We start from the raw sequence: 19,687 nt of genomic DNA, 5'->3' as shown, positions 1-19,687 counted from the left end.
TTTTGATATATTTATTTAATATTTCAATTAAATAACTGCAAATATGTTGGGGAGCTAGGGGCTAGTTGTAACAGGAATAAGTATGTATTGTGGTGTTTTTTTTTTTTAAATTCTTGATAAGAATTTTCATTAAACTTGATTCTTATGAACTTCCGTATTACATAAGCGCAACTAGTGCCCCACCGAAGCAGGTATTGAGAGGCTGTGAACGTACTGTGTCTTAGATAGGTAATGAAGTGGGGGATACTTTGTAAATTTTGAATTAAGGTAAGGTAATTGGTCTTTTTTTTAAATGATTTTACCTTTTTATTTTGTCTGTGTGTTAAGTTTCAAAATGTTGTTTTAATTTTTTTACTAATTAAAGTATTTCTTTATACATCAATAAAAATGTCAGAAACCATACGATGGGGCAAGTTGTAACAAAATTGTGGAGTAAGTTGTATATTGCAATTTGCTCAGAGATCTTGATTCATGTAGTTAGACTTTCTTCTTTAAATGTTAACATGCAAATTATTTTATTCCATCTAGTTTTCTTTCCCAAAACAGAAAAAAATTATTTTTCACTTTCAATGATTAGATCTCTGCTCAAGTAATCACCTCAGAAGCAGTCTAACGGAAACCAAAATAAAAGAAAATCTCCCATTCTAACTGACACCCTGAAATAGAAGCACTGGAAAAAGAATATGAAGAGATAAATAATAAAAAAGGAAAAAAGGAAATAGAGATAAAAGCAAGATAATAGTTAGGAAAAAATCCATAAAGAAAATAAGGAATTAAAATAGGAGATTAGGATTTTTAACTCCTGTACAGATTCTGAAATGTGGTTGTACTTAGCTTCACAAGATGCCTATAGCGATTCGCTTGAAGAAGAGTGGATGCAATGCTGATTTGCAAAATGTGGGCACATGTTAAATACGTGAGAAGAAACAATCTTATCATTTGTTTGTGTTAACTGCAGTTCTGATGAAGACTGACTTTTATGTTGATTGGTTAAATAATTTTATCTTTGTTTTACTTGATATCATTCATTGTCACTATACCAAATAATAATAGTCACCAAAGTTTCTTTTAAGTTATAAAGTATTTCTCCTGCCTTCTTAACATGCCTTCGTGTTATAGTGGTCAGCATGTTCGACGCGAATTCGAGAGGTTTGTGTTTCAATTCCCGGCAATGGCATTCTCATTTTTCATCTCTCCTGCTTTAAAATAACCTAATGACTCCTGAACAGTGGTGACTGAACTGATTCTCCACCACCAGGATTTGGCAACTGGGTCTCCTAATTCCCAGTAGCCCTTTAAAAGGGGGGAGTATATAAGGTACTTCTCCTGCCTTCTTAGCATGCCTTCGTGGTGTAGTAGTCATCACACTCGACGCGGATACGAGAGGTTCTTGGTTCGATTCCCTGTGGGGGCATTGCACATTTTTCATCTCTCCTGCTTCGAAATAACCTAATGACTCTACAAAGTATCATCATTCTTATTGTTACAGTTTGCCCCAGGTCTGTTACGATTTACTCCAAGCCAGGATAAATTGTTTCATGTGAATAGTTTTGATAAAATACTTCTTTTGCTAAATTCAATAAAATTGCCAAATGTTTGTTTTGTGCATATGATGAATGAATAGTTATCCATGATGATAATTTTTTTCTTAATATTTGTAGTATAAAAATTATCAAATGTTTTAATGTTAAATGTTAATTAATATATGTTTTTGTACTTTAGTGTATAAATAAGACATTGCTGATGGCTGATCAGATGAATGTGCATCAAGTAAATATAACCAAGTCAGATCTGTATCATTCACTTTTGTTCCATGTTAAGTTAAATTCCTTGAAAAGAAGTGAAAATGGAAATAATTTGAACATTTTGTTCAGGTGTGTATTACTATTATTGATATTTATTTTTCATTTCAAAATTTTTCACTGTTATGAAAGAGCATGATATTTGTCTCACATTCTTTGTATAAGTATTGTCAGCTATTTAACAAATTAATTGATCAATTACAAATGTAATAAATGTATATGAGAAGATTGTGATATTAATGCTGCCTGACAGTTTGAATCATATAATATGCCTGTGAAATAGAAATATTCTCTCTGTTTTAAAATATTAAGACCAGAAATTTTAATTAAAATATCTAATTCCTTCACTTTAATTTATCTGAGTATTATGCTATTAAAATCATTAAATAGAGAAATATATATTGTAAAAAGGTGTACTTAACAGGGAAGTTAACAGTTTAATGAATAAATCTTTATTCTACATGTTATAACTATACAAAAATAAATAAATAAATAAATTTAAAAAGAAAGCCATTGAACAAAGCGCATGTCATGTGGGCCCGAAACCTTGTCTCAACCTGTGCATTAACAGTCAGGTGAGCAAAGTTTCAGGTGCATTTGATGTGTGTAATTTCATCAAAATTAGTAAATATGTATTTTATAGTCTTGTATTACAAAATTTCTATGCTGTTTTTTTTTTTTTTTTTTTTTTTTTTTTTTTTTCCCTGAGCTGAACACTGAAGAGATAGTTGAAGTATTTTTTTATAAATTAATGGAAAACCAAATGATTCCATACTGAACCTATAATAGTCTGTGAAATATCTTTCATTAACTGCAGATATTTATCACTTAGATATGCAGAGTTCGTAGTGGTCCTTACAAGTGCTTATAAGTCCTTATATTTGAAAATAAAATATAAAAGCCCTTATAGTTGCTTATTTTTTGCATTTAGTGCTTTTTTTTAAAACGAACGCACATTTTTTCCCCGTACCAAAGCCAAAGCTAAATAAATAACTTTTCTTCCTTATATGGAACGTCAGATGGTGAATCATACTCCCAGAAATAGCTTTTCGCCCCTTTCTCTGCATTAACATAACTTTGCGCGTGAGTACAGACGGGTGCATATCGCTCTATTGGTCAAAGAATTGCAATACATTTCGTATTCTTTTGTTCCCCACCAATACTACACACATTTGAATTTCTATCAAGATTTTAATAATTTACATTCTCGTTCCGCGTGGTCAGTTCACATTCACGTTTATTATGATCTGTATGGTTATATTATGAGCATATGGATGAATATTTATAATAATATATTTGCAGTAACTGCTGAAGTATAAACATCAAAAATGGGTAAGTGTGTTTTAACACAGATTAGTTTTCTAAGGAATAATAATCAGAATGACATAAATAAAGTGAAGATAATCGAATAGTAAAAAAAGAAAAAAAAAATTCCCCCACCCCCGATACAGTGATGCTAAAGCAAAGTTTAAAGTTTATAAAATTAAACATTTAGCAGTAGTAGCAATAAAAGCTCCCTGAGATAATATGTTGTGCAGACATGGAAGACAATAAAGAGGTTTCAAACTTAACCAATTTATTAACAATATAAAAAAGAATAAAAACACAAAAAGTGAATTTAAACAATATCAGAGTCTTAGAAAAAATATAATATAACCAACATTCATCAAATAATATTTTTACGTGGTCTCCAAAAATACTGGCATTCAATACAAACAAAATGTCCTAAACAGTAATTATGCGGTCTCAAATGAAATTGGCTACACATTTAAAAAGTCCATGATCAATGGTCAAGAAAGCACCCGAAATTTAAATTAAGTCCTTGAAAGCACTTAAATCCGGCCTAACTCCGCTTATATTAGTTGAACACGAGGAATTGCCGCTAACTTATTTTAAATGTCGCCTTCATGAAGAACATGGATGCCGCCCACGGCAGTCACTCACATTGTAGCTTCTGGAACCAAGGAACTTATTCTGGAAAGGTCATCTTGTATACAGGAACCAAGGAACTTATTCTGGAAAGGTCATCTTGTGGACAGGAACCAAAGAACTTATTCACCGGACTGCACGCATCCTTCAAAAGGGGCTGGAAACCGCACACCGAAGTGCCAGGAAAGCAGGAACTATAAGGGCTGAGCCAGAGCGCCACGAGATACTTATCCCAGAAGTAGGCATGACGTCATCTCACGGCAACTAATCAACTATCGGCACGATTCGGCTTTCCAGATGACATTACATCACTTTTCGTTTTTGCATCTTAATTAGGTTGAAACAGTCCGTTCTCAACACAAACAGTGGCAGTAAGAAAAAGAAGTAGAAGTAACTACTATATTACATTAAAATAAGAGCTAAGCCTAATAAACATTTCAAGGAGGAGAGATGATGCAGTAAAGGTTTACAATAAGTCATATTTTCCAACATACAGTACAGAAGTTGGTTCTTTGCAAAATCTCGAATATTGAAACCATTACAGTTTGCAGCAAAACAAGCAACAGACTTTTTTTTAATAGTCAATTTCCAACCTGGATTGAATAGGACTAAAAGTTTTGCAGTCTACCAACCCAAGCGAAGAATGATTCTATTCCGTAAATTTAATGCAGTCTGTTCAAAATTAGAATGAAGAACACCCCAGATAGGTAAATCTCCTTATTAATCAATATGAGTATGGTATGTATATCGCGCGATGTGTCCTGCTCAGTGGTAAATACGCTACATGGACGCATGACAGTGAAAACTAGATGAAGTAAATGGGCATTTTCCTTTATTTAGTTATTTATTTTCTGAGTACCGGCAGCTGTTGATTCCGATTGCGTAATTTCATGTGCGGAAGAATTAAAGAATTATTGTGCTATAATGTTTGCGATATTTCGCAGAGATAAAAGAGTTTTTCTGTGCTTGCTAAGCAGATTATTTTTCAGTTCTATTCGGCTATTTTTTATATGATGCACATATCGAAATGTCAAAAGCATTATTTAGCTGAAAAATCTAAAGAACGGCTACAGTCTACCCCCTTCCTCTTTTACCAGTTACTCTTGACTATCTGGAATTTTCAGGTATTCTGCAGTTTCTGAGTATGCTGGTTAGTTAAGCTTTTAGTGTTAAAGGATGTTTGCATGAAGCAATTTCCCATCTTCTGATTTCAGAAAAGTTCCTTTTTTTTACTTATTTTTACTTAAATCACTTTGCTTGCAAAACTGTTATACAATGAAAATTTAGAAAATGTTCAGAATTTTGATTTAAGTTAAATTATTTAAATATTAATATAAATGGAAAAATAAATTGTATTAATTTTCTCTATTTTGAACTGAAATTTCATCATTAAAACTTGTAATATAATTTAGTTCTGCATGGTTTTTTTTCCCTCTCATTGTAAACTAGTTCTGTAAATTGAACTGTTATTTAAAATTTGAAAAAAGAAAAAAAGAGAGAGAGAGAGAATGTAGTTGTTTTCCATGGTTGGGTAATGCTCATTCTCTCTTAATAAATACAGAATTTTTCATATTTTAAATTACAAATCTAATTTTTCTTTTAAGGTTATGCAGTTGTGTATAATGTAATTAGATAGGTCCTTATTTTTTTTCTTAAAATGTGCTTGAAACGTGCTTATAGCTGCTTTTTTTTTTTAACTAAAATGTGGCTACGAACCCTGGATATATTATAAGTTATGTATTATAAGTATATTATAAGAAATGTATTTTAAAGTACATCTATTTTAAGTTTTACTAAAAATAAAACAAATATTTGAATTACTTAAAAATGTATTTATTGCTTTTAAATCTTTCAGTTTATTAAACTGTATAGATAGAATGCAAAAATTAAAATTAAAAATTTTTAATGGGAGGAATTCTCATGTCAAAAAGCAACACTTTAGTTATTTGCCAGACAATGAGATAAATTTGAGATAAATCTTTTGCTATAGCAGCTAGGCATGGTAGATAATGTGGTTTGTAAATGGCATAGCAGTATAATATGATATTTCTAAAACATGGTAAAACTTTGACTAAATATATTTCTGTTGTCAAAAACTCCATTGATGTAAACTGTATAATGGTGTGGTGTGGAGTATTTAATTATGGCAAAACACACTAGGGCTATCTGTCTAAGGGGAGGGATGCCTTCGTGGAGGACTTTCTAAGGGAAACTGGCTCGTATACACGTTACACATGGGGAAAACCATGAAAACACCCATGCAGTCAGCCCGTTCGTGGGATTCGGACTGGACCGAACTACCAGTGTTCAGCGACTTTACCGCTCGGCCGCTGGTGGGCTGTAAACTGTATAATGAAAAGTTGCAAGATTAAAGTATAGTCATTTCTAATATAAAAAAAATACCAGTATATGTATAAATAAAATGCTGTTGTAAAATATTGGTTTTTAAGTCATTTTTTTACAGCTGATTGTTTTAAAGCTTTTCCATGGTTATAACCCATTCTATTTGGCAGTTTGCTTGACCGGTATGCAATTTGCAAATATGTGTATCTGTATTTGTAGCAATATCTATAGGCTATTATGTTTACAGTTTGACACATTTTTTCATAGTTCAGTGAAAAATTGTTGTCACAGATATAAAATATATTGTGGGACCATCCCTAAAGTGTATAGAAAAGTGATAAAAATTTTGTAATATTTTATATAGATAATATTATGCATTGGCACACATTTGGTTTTCAGTACCTGATTGATAAAAGATGAATGAGAATGCCTGCTTGCATAATTTAATTATTTTTCAACTATTTGGTTTTGACATGTGATGACGATTTCCTTTTGGGCTTATTCTAACCACCTGAAAACTTGTCTCAACCTGGTAATATTTTATAGGTGAGCAAAGTTTCAGGTGCCTAGAGTTTGCTTACATCATCATGTTTGCTCTTTTCCATGCTGTAGATCCTGCTTGAAAGCTACTTTAAACTACTTACTTACTGCTTATAATTTTTTAAACACCTGCCTTTCAATCATATAATAATTTTATTAAAAATGATTAATTGGTGTAATTTTTCTTTGTAATAAACTTAAGCATTTTTTAACATTCAGTGATGCTGATATATTTTCTTGGAGGTGGATAATATGCATGACTTAAATTAATTGTTAAAACTTAATATTATTTTTTTTTCTGCACACATAGTAGATTTTAGCATTATGTGATGCTTTTATTTATTGATATACTTACACATATAATCTTAAATCATTATTTGAAATTGAATACAGTGAATATGCAGTGGAATTTTATCTTTAATCCTTATGATAGGTTCCCAAGGACCCATGCAATACATTTTACCTTATACTTTTTATCTGCCTTGATACTTTCATGATTTTTTGTAAAAGTATTTAACATATTTTTAAGTACAAAACTGCTAATCACTGATATGAAAAAGTGATTTTATATTTGAAAAGTATACACCAAAAGTATAATTTTATTTGAGTCTAGTAGGACCCAACGTTATCAGTTTTTGCATAAATGTTTCACTGTAAATGTTAAGTTGATAAAAAATGACCAGACTATTACAGAGGAAATATTTGAATTAGAAAAATTTGTTTTAACTTAACAACTGTTAACTATTATGCAGTTTAACATTTAAAAGCTGTCTCTTCATTAGTTTTTTTCATTATCTTATTTTTTTTAATTCTGTCTTTTCTTTAAAGGTATGAAAATATGCCAACACTTCAGATGTATGATATGAAAGTAAGTTCCTCTGATGATGCTAGTGAGTTGAGTATGTTTATTCCACAAGAAAACATAAAAGGTATATAAAAGTTCTAATAATTGTAGTAAAAACATTAAACTTTTATTTTTACAGTATGATAATATAAAATGCATTAGTTATGTGTATGTGCAATAAATCATAAATATGTTAATAATTGAAGTTATTTTATTATTGTGAAATAATCATCTATAATATGAACATTTTACCATCAAAACTTATAAAATTTAGTTAACAAAAGATGAGGAAAAACTATGTTCAAATTGCATGAAATATGGAAGACGCTAAAAGTCGTAATGTAATATTAGTTTAAGTAGTATTTATGAATATGAATTTACAACAATACATTCAAATATAGTTTACTTATTTATTCATACAGTACCTAAAATGACAAAACAGTCAAATTATCCCAACGAAAATTATAGCTAGGATAAAAAATATTTTAAATGCTCTTACGTGTTTTCGACTGTGTAGCTAAATCTACCGTTAAAAATTGTCCCACTTTTTGTCTCAAGACTTTAGCATTAATCTAAAATGTATTCTTTCTGAATCATTTCCTATAATATAATGTTATTTATCATAGCAGCTGAAATGCAACATAGGGTTAAAGTCATTAAACAGTTTCTTCTTTGGATTTTTTTGTCTCTGAATTTTTTATTATAGATAGTACTAATCAAGGAGGAGTTACTCATCACGCAAGTTGAATTTACTATTCTGATTAATTTTTCTCCTTGAGTAAATCTGATACAACTTTTTTTTTCATTTGAGCCCCCCCCCTTTTTTTTTTTTTGAGAATAAACATGTTAAAAACAGCAAAATTTAAGAAAAGGGTATTCTTTCTTGAATTTGGTTATATGCAGTGAAGATTGGTTGAAAAGTGTTCTAAAAACTATGTAATATGTAAAACTATTAAATATATTTGCACATGTTAGATTGTTTTTACATTCATATGTTACATGTCTGCTGTATTTTCATTAGCTCCTGGTATGTATTACTTCGCTATAATAAACCAAAAATATGAAGAGAAAAATGTACCTCTTCAAGTTATGCATGAATATGATGCATTTCTATGGAAAGAATTATGTATGGGAAAGAGTAGTGGCTTCTGGTCTGCTCAAAGCTGTTCTGCATTGGAAACATCAAATTATGACTGGATTCATTGTAGGTAGGTTGTCTCCCCCTAGAGAATTTGCAAATACTGTAAGTATATACTAACACATTTGAAGAAGTAAACATATATAATATTTCATAGTATATACAAATATAGAATAAGACTATTTCTTCATATGTTTTTAAACTTTGTTAAATTTTATATTCATTTAACTGTTGTCTTGAAAATGAAGTTTTGATGGAAGAGGTATGAATTAAAAAAATTTCTTTGACTGAGGCAAAAATTTGAGATAAGTGTTTTCTTGATTTTCAAAAGTAATTTTGAAAATTCAATATGCATAGTTTTTCTAGGTAGCATAAACTGCTTTAAATTAGTTGGGTATTTAAAGTATTTCTCACCATTTTAATTTTTATCCTAAATTTTATTTAAATAAAAATGTTGCTTTCAATATTTTTATTACTTAATTAAATATCAAATGTACTGAAAATCTGTATGCTCATTCATAAGCAGGATTTAAATTTATAAAAATAGAAGTGACTATATTTTACTTATTAATGTGTATCGATAAAGTTTTTTTTTTTTTTTTTTTTTTTTTTTTTTTGTAGGTGTTCTTCACTGGAAGTAACAGCATATTCAGCTCCTCTACATTCATATCTTGAAAAGATTCCCATTAGTGAACTGGCTGAACCATACTTTAACCCACTGCCACTAGCTATGTTTACTTTTATCATGATTATATATTATCTGCTGCTTTTGTGGAATTTTCAAAAAGATAAAATACGAAATCTGGCATCCTCTCCTATTCCACTTCGAGATAATTGTCAGGAGTACAAACAATTTTATATTATACGTGTAGAAACTGGAATGTATTTTTCATCAGGAACCACAGCTTCAGTGAGTTTTTTTTAATTGATTTTACTTTATATTTTAGATTCTTAGTGCATTAGTTTTAAATTTCTGTCAAAAGCTACTGTATCAAATTATTAGTATGTGTTTCTGTATAATGCAATAGGTATTTGTTGTTCTGCATGGTATAAATGGTATGACTGAGACCCGACAGTTAATTGGCACTAATTCAGAAATGTTTTCTTTTCAAAGAGGATCTGTGGATACTTTTTTGATGAGGTAAATTTTATAATTCTGTATTACAAAAAAGCCTTTGTTCATTTTTAAAATATTGGCTTAAAAATCTATCTATCTATATATATATATATAATGGATAATAGTTTACAGTTCTGTTTTAACCCTTTGAGCTTAACATCTTTTAGTTCCACACACAAAATGCTATGTTTGCAGAGTATATGAGTAATTACAGTACAAAGTCTGTAATCTGGACTCGTCGGGACTTTGGCGATTCCGGATTAGGGGTTTTTCCGGATTACAGATCGTCAATTTAAATCTGGTAAGACGGCTTGTTTAAGTTGTTTTGTTTTTTGTGCTAATACTTTCTCTTTAATTCTATAAACAGACATAATTTCTTGTTCAGTTACAAAGTTCCACTGTTCAAGTCCTGTAATTGCTGTGTCGAAAATATCGACTAACTGGTCAGTCGAAACGTTTTCGTTTTCAATAACCTCTCTTTCACTTTCTTCACTATCGGAAGCAGTATTTTCTGGATCTAGAACCATACTATAGATTTCGCCGTCCATTGATTGATGACTGGGGCATTGCCGTAGCAATGAAAAACTTCTGTTATATGATATCATCTTCATTTATTACCGCTTTTCCACATTTCTTTACAAAATCCAATAACTGGAAAATTTCAACTTTAGTTTGCAATGTCTGAAAACCTTCAAATTCGCGGCTATTATCATCATCCTCACCATGAAAAATATGTTAGCTGGCCGTAAATTATGCCAAACAATTTTTTACGTATCTGGAGACACATCCTCCCAATTCGCATGCATAAAGCATACAAAAAAAAAGTTTATGGCTTTGAGGTCCGGATTATAGATCATTCCGGATAATGGATGTCTGGATTACGGACTTTGTACTGTATTTACTTTGTTATATTTGTTTTGATAAATTTAATTTATTAGAATTATTTCTAGTTCATTAAAGAAATTAAGTTAGAAAAGAATTGCAAAAAAGAGCCATTACAGTTAACCTGTAATGCAGTAGTGAGCTATGAAAATTTTAACAAAAAGCTAGCACTTTATGCTATAAAAGCAAAATATCAAATTCTAACTGAATATTTTACTTTGCCAAAAAAAAAGGGCGGAGAATGCAAATAATATTGTATAAAAAAATAGTAACAACAATAATAATAAATAAAAATTATAAATTGAAAAACATTTTAAAATATCATAGGAATAACATAAAATAAAGAGTATTCTTTTACAACCACCATATTTCAATAATTTCAATAAAGTTTAGAATTACATTCTGTTAAATGTTTTCCTTTAAGGAGCTTTTCATTAAATCTGTAATATGTTTTACAGCCAAAAAAGATTATTAAGGGAATATTATTTGTATATAATGCTAATAGCTATAGTCTCAATACTGGCATTAGCTTTTTTTAACATTCTTAGGAATTTTGTTATATAGTTTTCTTGCTAAAACCAACTCAACAAAATCCCCCAAATAATTTATTTCATTCTTTAATATAAAATGTAATGTTTTTCAAAGTATGTTACGACATAGAAGATCTATTTGTCTTAAAATAAAAGATCTTGATAGGATAAATAAGCATGTCCCCCTCCCAAAAAAAGAAAGAATAAGGAGCTTGCAAGTTAGACAGTTTTAACAAAGAACACATGCAAGTCCTCTAAATTCATCAGTTTTAATGGAAATGTGTCCTTAATGTATTTTGAAGAACAAGATAGCACAATCGAGAATAAAAATAGTATATGCTTTAAAGAAGTGCATATTTAAGGCCAATGGTAAACAAGTTATTGTTGAAAAAGCACTGAATTATCTGAATTCCATGAAGAAGAAATTAAAATATCAAAAGCAGAAAATACAGTGACAAAGTCAAGAAACTACTTCCAGAACCTCTAAACAGACTCATAGAATCAGCATAGTAATTACAAAATAATCGAGAACTTTCTAAAACAGATACTTCTTTTCTATTTTTAAATAATAAAATATCTCTGTCTCTGTACATTTGTTAGATAAGGATACTTTATTATTTAGCAATAGAGAAGAAGGAAGTATGGATTTTGAACACAAGCCCATGCAGAACTGGACTATTCAGAGAAAATGTTGTTCATTTTGTGATAGTGTTAAATGCATGTAGAACATTTTACAAGATGTGATAAAGTGGTGCGTGTTAAACAGTGTTATTTTTTAATGCAAAAACAAAATGAATTTAATTCTTACAATATTGCATGAAGGAATAAAAAAAGTTCAATAATATACAATAATTAAAAAAAAAGAAAGAAAGAAAATATGGAAGCTTTCAAATTTTGCATTACACCCAAAGGGGAATTTTTTTTAACGTTTTGGTGTTACCTTTATTTATTAAATATCATGTTCTTTGCACATAAACCATAAAATTCAGTTTAATAGCAATATTGCAAAATAATTTTTAATTGAGCATATCTTTAGAATTTCTGATACACAGTCTCGTGCGCTGAAGATAAAAATGTTTTTTCTGTACAACATTGCCATTGCTCACTTTGAAATCTTTGAGTTTGTTAATCAAAAATTCCATTAAAGTTTTATAAAATATGAAATCGATAATAAAATAAATTTCAAATTTCAAACTTAGGCTTCCAGATGCTCATATTCGCAGGAGGATTACGTTATTTAAAATTTGATGGCTCTAGGTACTGTTGTTTTATTACAATGCGAGAAACATACATTTATGCAGATTCTTCATTATTTAATTTTCTTTAAATATAATACAAGATGATAATGTTTGATGGCATAAATTTGAAAAGTGAACAACATTTATATTGAACCAATGCAAATGCCAAAACGAAATTAATTTTCCTTCTGGGCAAATTTCCCCTTTGGACTAAAAACTCACGAATTTAGAGCATGGTTTACATTAGTGGCTAAATATTAATCAGCTTTGCTATAAATTTTTGGAACAAGTTAATTTTAGTCACTCATAATACTAGAACTGTGATCAAACATTATATTATGGAAAAGCTGGTCAATCAAAAAAGCTCAAGAAATGCTGAATTCCAGATAATTGAGTATGTAAAAAATGTAAATTCATAGTAGAGAAGCCAAATGAATGGGAAAAAAATTTCTGGTCTAAAATTATAGGAAATCATTTTAATTTATCAATCTGAATATCAAATGCCTACATTTAAATCAAGTGAGGTTTTAAAAAAAAATTGTATTTCAGACAGAAACGCCAAAATCAAATATATATTCGGTTACGAAATTCCATTGACTGTGAAAATTCGCAGAGGTCGTGCCAAACTTGGGCCAGTTATTCCAGCTAAAATTTGAAAGAATGGATTGTTCTTTATTTAGTAAGTAATCAACATATACAAGTTACAGACATAGCATATAAAAAAAACTTAAAATGATTGTCATAAGTTTTTATATTTCACAACCAGTGTTTATTCATTTTTACATAAGTATTGTATAATTATTTTTATTTTTGATGGTAGGACCCTGTAATTTTGAAAATACTTTATTGCATGGTGTTGACCTGAAGTCTCAAATTTTAATCATTTTTAAAAATGTAATGGAAATACAGATAGATAGAAGTTAACTTATGTCATTTTTTACAAAAATTAAACCGACTTATCTAGAATTACTTTGATTCACATAGAGAGACAAAGCATTATGCCACGCTCATTCATAATAAGCATGAAATTGCAATGTTTTGTGACAAGTTTTGTTTGATTAGAATCAAACAAGTCCTATTCGTGCTTCATAATGGAGCTAACAAATCTCTAATTTAATTTTATGTTAGAAACATTTCTTAAATTCGAAAACAATCCAATCACTTGAGCTTTTGATTAGTAGAATATCAGATAGTTTGGTTTTTAATGTATTTCATCTTTTTTTAATAGACTGCAATCCAAAAATAAAGCTAATTACATTTGTATATAAATGGTACATATTGCTATGAGATAAAATGTTATGTGTGTATAATTAATTTAATTCTTTAATTTTTCTAGTACGGAAAAAAATCTTGGTCCACTCATAAAATTAGAGGTGTGGCATAATAACCATGGAAAATCTCCAGCTTGGTATTTAAAAGTTATAACAGTGAAGGATGTGGAAACAGGTTTGTTCTGCTTTGCTTAGCCTTTTTTATACCATTTATTTATGTATTGAATGCAAAATCTGTCTGAAAAGAAAGTGAACTTTTTTTTTTTCTTCTGAAATCAGTGAGACCAAATAAAGTTTGATGCATGTTATATAATTATGTTAAAATTTAACATAAAGCACATGATAAATATTTTTTAAAAAATGATTGTTAAAGGCGCTACACTAATTTCTCATATTGTTGAGAAAGCAAAATGAAGGCAACGTATGAACATAAAGCTTTCTAGCTTTGTTTTAAAGTTTGTGATACTTTTCATGGTGACCTTTGCATTAACCCGGGAGCGCGCACGCTTTTTTGAGTTACACGAGCACGCGCCCTGGGTCCAAAAGACCCGGCTCCTTCTTTTTTTTTTTTTTTTTTTTTTTGAAGAAAAAATTTTTACTCTTCAGGTAAAAGTGTTACATTTATGCCAAAATTTTATGATCAAACTTTAAAAATATGCAAACTATAAAAATTTAAAATTTTAATTTCAATTTCTATGAAATAAATTTTTAAAGGAATAGAAAACATATTATATTAATATAGAATTTATTAGGAATTCATTATATTATTATTCAGGAATTTTTATTCAAGTTTATCAGGAATATACTGCTTGAAAGAACATTTTCCTCGTAAGGCTTCAAGTTTTTCATTAATTGTTATGAACTCACCGACAGTGTAATATTTCTGGCAATTATTCACAAAATCTTCAAAAACCTCTTATAGGTGCAAGTTTATCCGATTCGTTCTTGATAATGCAAGTTCCTATGTCATCAAAACGCAAACATCTTTATCAAAAAAGAAAACCTTTGTAAGACATAGTTTTGTGGAAAATTTCCAAGCCAGTTCCGTATATTGCCAGCAGATCCTGCACATTTACATGAGATGACTTATGCCACAAAAATATATAAAAGATCTATAAAAGTGCAAATTTCAGTTAGAGTTGTGTTATGAGCATCTCTGTCTCTCTCTCTTTGAAAGCTGTTAGAAATAGATGCAATATAAATATTTGTGTAACTGACAACTTTCAGCAACATTTGTTCACTTAGTAAAAGTTACCACTATTCTTTTGGAGTCTACACATATTTTGCCTTACCGATGTTTCCAGGCAATTTAGTAATAATATTATGAGCAGGAGTTTTAACACCAGCTTTTAACTTTCTTTTTACCATTAGTTTTTTTGTCTTTTCCAATAAAGCAATAAATGTCATTTTCGTTTTCAGAATGCATCTCGATCTCTGAATCAGTGTCATGGGAACTAAAAAATTCATCATAACTTTCATCATCAGTTTCCTCAGTGGATACATCAAATAATTTTTGCAAACAAAGCATTTCTTCCTTATAGGATAAATTATGCGACATGTTTGCAGTTTTCTGTGCTACCACAAATGAACTACCTTACAGCAATGCAAATAGGCATGCTGGGTCTGAAAGACTTGATCCGATTAAAACAAAACTTCGAATAAAATTTCCGGCATAAAAACTTCGGAAACATAAAGAGGATGGCCTTGGAGGAGACTATACTGAATTACAACCACTTGGGGAAAATAGGGGCGTTTTCAGAAAGGTTTCTTTAATCGGGCGGGTCCGCTGGACCCAGCACACGCACGCTCATGGGTTAATGCAAAATATTAATAATATTGTTTGGGATTAGGTAATGTTGAGAGTATTTACATTATTGTAAAATGTTGTTGCGTACCAAAGGATATACCAAAGAAGTATACAGGATGTAAAAGAAACATAAATTCTACTTTCCTTGAGCTTTACAAAGCAGATGAAGTGGGCAGTCAACCTATGACATATGAGCAAGAAACATATGATGATTAACTTGACTGGTATAAATTTTTGCATTACATCATTAGTGTCTACTTGGCTTTTCATTTAGGTCAGCAAGTGCTTGCCTACAATTCCATGTGATACTTCATATAAATTGTTGTCTGAGACACTCTACTTGATACTTATTCTCATTCTAGTCTTCAACAGCTGTATTCCATGTCAGGATTCCATGCATTCACATAGGTGAACCACTGCGACGAAAATCACATTGATAAGCAAGACAACACATGCCCAGGACAGGTACATCGAAGGGACATACAGTCTTCACACATTGCATGGTTTCTACCATGTTATTATATAGCATTGAATGTTTCATCTCTTCAGCACTGTGCAGCTACAAGTAAGAATGTGAATTTCCCAACAAACAACATTGATTATGTATCATGTGTACAAGTTTTCATGTGGCATTGATATTTCTAAGATGAGAAAGAAGACATTAATATGATTTATGGTCAGACCATCCAAAAGCTGCAGCAACCATTCAGGAGCAGATTTGTCCAAAGAAATATGAAAAACAGGTTGTTAATCTGAGAGTGTCATCCTTTGTGTTTAATATATATATGAAAGGTATATCTAAGGTTCTAAATTGACCTTTTACATGCTTACAAAATTTCTATTTATAAATGTCTTCATTTAATTAACTTATTTATTTTAAAAGTTGTCATCTGATTTTCTGATTTGTATTTTGATGAAAATGGATTTTTAAAGAGTTCAAAAAATTATCAGCATACACAAGAATTAATAATATCAAATGTGTTGTTCTCATGTTCATCTGATATCTGCACATGTGTTGTAAAAGAACTACTTTTGTTTCAAATTCAAATGTCATGCTAAAATGAACGCATAGAGTAAATAACTCAGTCAAATTTTAACACTTTTATAATGTGTGAAGCAAGTCTGGGAAGCTGAATATGTTATTTGTGAACATGCAAATTTTGCTTCTGTATCTTTTTGATCAGCAGCATTTTTATGAGTATAATTAACAATTCATGTGGATTTTAAAACAATTTATATGAGAATCTACATCAAAATCTGCATGGCAGATACAAAGAACATTGAAGTTTTAAAGTAATCTAGGAAGTACAAATATATGTCCCATATAAGAGGTCTACTTTAGAATGCTTTAGAGAGTGAAGATTTTATTTACACTTCAGAAATACCTGCTTGTTGAAGAATAGTGTTGGTTTCTGAAGATCATTAAGTGGAAATATATTACATCCTTTGTAGCACACAGAGAATGTCATCTACTATTGAAACACAAATATTCCACTTGAAAGCCTGTTATATAGCAACCCTCTTCAAGTGTAAAATTCTTTTACTTTGTATGCTATAGACATTTGGGGGAAAAATAATAATAATAAATAGTTTTAAGTTTTCATATATTAATTTTCATCATTAAAATTTATTTAGCTTATGTGTTTGCGTTACTTGGAACTATAGTTATATATTTTTATTTATTTTATTAATATATATTTAGCAGTTAATTTATTTTTCTGTTTAATTTTACAGGTACTAGCTACTGTTTTGATTGCTATACCTGGCTATCAGCTGAAAGAGGAGATGGCCAGATTGAACGTGAGTTGACAGTTAATGATACTGTACCACGCTTCAGCAAAGTAAGTTCTTTTCTTAAATGTAATTTTGAGAAGTAAATGCTGTGATGAAAGATATCCAGTGCTATTATATCTGATAAAAAAGAATCCAAACATTTCCAACTGTTATTTAAAGCAAGCAACTGAGTTTGGCAGAAACTAATCTTAAATTTTCTTGTGTATCTGCTTCGTCAGATAGTCAAGTTTTGTGTACAGTTATGATTCCCAATCTTTTAGTACATGACACATTTAATACAGTAGCCATGGTCTTGCAAGGCAATAATTTAAATTTTGAATCATGATCATTATTATTATTAATATGAACTTTGTGTGAAAACTTGCACCTGATTGATTATATGGTGGCATATAAAATATACATATTAGGTAGTTTATGACAAACTATAAAATATAGTAAATATATCATGTGTAGAGTCAGGCATACTGTCACATTTCAGGGTTCTCACATCAACAACTACAGGTATAACCTTAAGTTTTATATTGAACTAATATCTTCTACAACTAAATTCCCAGCAAGGCAGTTTAATGTCCCAGCATCAGTTCCACTGACTCTAAGCTTTACAATATGGTCAGTGTCTTGTCAGTTTTAAAAGGTAAATTTAGATAGCATGTTATTATTTCTATTTATGTGGATAGTGCATTTACATATCATTTTTGCTATTGCTGTTATTTGATTTTTGGGAAGGAGCACTTTGGATTTCTCGGAACTTTTACCTTGTGAATTATCAATTATTGCTTCTTACTTTATGTGATTTTAATATCTTCTTTGTACGTGACTTTGATTTATTAAAGTTTACTAGGGCACTCTGCTTTTGTTGAGGGATATCATGTATTATCCTAGAAGTTGAGGTTTTTTTCTTGAAATATATATTTCCAGCACAGATCTCAAATGAATGCCAAAATTTGAATTCATTCCTGAATATAGTGATACTATGATGAAAGAACTTTTAAAATTTTTTGTTAGTCCAAAGGAGCTTTGTCCCTGAGGAACTATTGTTTTCGTTTTGCAATTTTGTGTCTTGTGATAAACAATGGTACCTAGAGCCATCCAATTTTGAATGACGTAATCCTACTGTGACGACTATGTGTGTGTACTTTACCTGGAAGGCCAAATTTGGAATTTGTTCTATTATCAGTATCATATTTTGTAAAACTTTTAACGCATTTTTGATTAACAAACTCAAGGACTTCAAAGCTAGCAATGACAACATTGTACAGAAAAAACATTTTTATCTCCAGCACGTGAGACTGCATATCGGAAATTCTAAAGATATGCTCAATTTAAAATTATTTTGCGATATTGCTCTTGAACTAAATTTTATCGTTTAAGTGCGAAGAACATGATATTTAATAAATAAAGGTAACACAAAAAATTTTTTAAAATGCCCCTTTGAATGAAATTTAAAATCTGAAATCTTTCAAATTTTTCTTTTCTTTTTTTCTTTTTTTTTTTTTTTTTTTTTTTCTTCTTTAATTTATTTTTTTGCATCAGAAGCATGCCAAAAATTCTGTTGAATTAAGCATTTGTAAACTTGAGTGCTGTTTCATGGTTCCATTTTTTATGAGGATACCTATAATAATGTGTATTAAACCCATTTTTCTAGATTCAGATATTCAGAGGAAATGAAAAACATTTATATTCTAATGTTGTAAAACATGTTTTGCATCCTATATGACAATAAAAACAAATTTGATAGCAGCTTGTTTAAGTAAACTGTTATATCCAGTAACCCAAAAGTAAAGTACCTTGCAATGCACAGAGCAATGCTTTATCCCTTTGACGCGTGGTGGTCGCGCCCTGAAACCACCAATTTCCACAATTTTTTTCTCCTCTTTTTTCCGAAATTTTTGAGGGAAAATGAATTGATTACTGATCTTATACATCTAAATAACACAAAATGACTGTAGAATCATATATATGTTTTAGGTTTTAATACTTCAGATCGGATGCCTTTTAAAATTCGTTTTCGATGAGACAAAATAACTTCCTTTTATTAATATAAACAACTTTAAAATTCAAAAGTTAGTCATCGCACATCATGATTTCTATCATAAACAATAAAAAATTGCAGTAATTAAACTGCATATATTAAAAAAAAAGCTCTATATGTATGGCATTTGCTATGTGGTTTCATGGCGCAACCACTGCGCTACTAGAGCATTGTGTCACAATGCTTATAATCCTCTAGAGGCTCAGTGGTCGCGCCTTGAAACCACTGGCGTTTGCTTCTCAATGGTGTTCGCTTGCTTTTCAAATAGGAATGTTTATTTTTACCCGGATATAGATAAAGGGCTTTGAAACCACAGAGTTATTTTATTACTAAACAATACATGCACCTACCTGCCCAGTAAAAAAGTCTTTTTTTTTTTCCAAATACTTTTCTCTGACATCAACACACTTGCTCCCCAAG

General features: G+C 30.1%; 1 protein-coding gene across 1 annotated transcript in view; it reads left to right on the top strand.

Moving 5' to 3' along the window:
• Window positions 1–19,687, top strand: part of LOC118188978 (polycystin-1-like protein 1) — a 601,848-nt gene that overhangs the window by 543,684 nt on the left and 38,477 nt on the right. Inside the window, exons 34-40 of the mRNA XM_085820080.1 lie at window positions 1,723–1,874; window positions 7,443–7,543; window positions 8,480–8,666; window positions 9,218–9,506; window positions 9,625–9,737; window positions 13,700–13,809; window positions 17,176–17,282. Of these exons, the coding sequence (XP_085676206.1) occupies window positions 1,723–1,874; window positions 7,443–7,543; window positions 8,480–8,666; window positions 9,218–9,506; window positions 9,625–9,737; window positions 13,700–13,809; window positions 17,176–17,282 (1,059 nt within the window). The remainder of the gene's footprint in view (window positions 1–1,722; window positions 1,875–7,442; window positions 7,544–8,479; window positions 8,667–9,217; window positions 9,507–9,624; window positions 9,738–13,699; window positions 13,810–17,175; window positions 17,283–19,687) is intronic.

Source organism: Stegodyphus dumicola, chromosome 7, assembly GCF_044657685.1.
Source record: "Stegodyphus dumicola isolate Sdum_Otavi_A_Nest chromosome 7, ASM4465768v1".
Classification (NCBI taxonomy): Eukaryota; Metazoa; Arthropoda; class Arachnida; order Araneae; family Eresidae; genus Stegodyphus; species Stegodyphus dumicola.
This window is presented reverse-complemented; position numbering and strand designations above follow the sequence as displayed.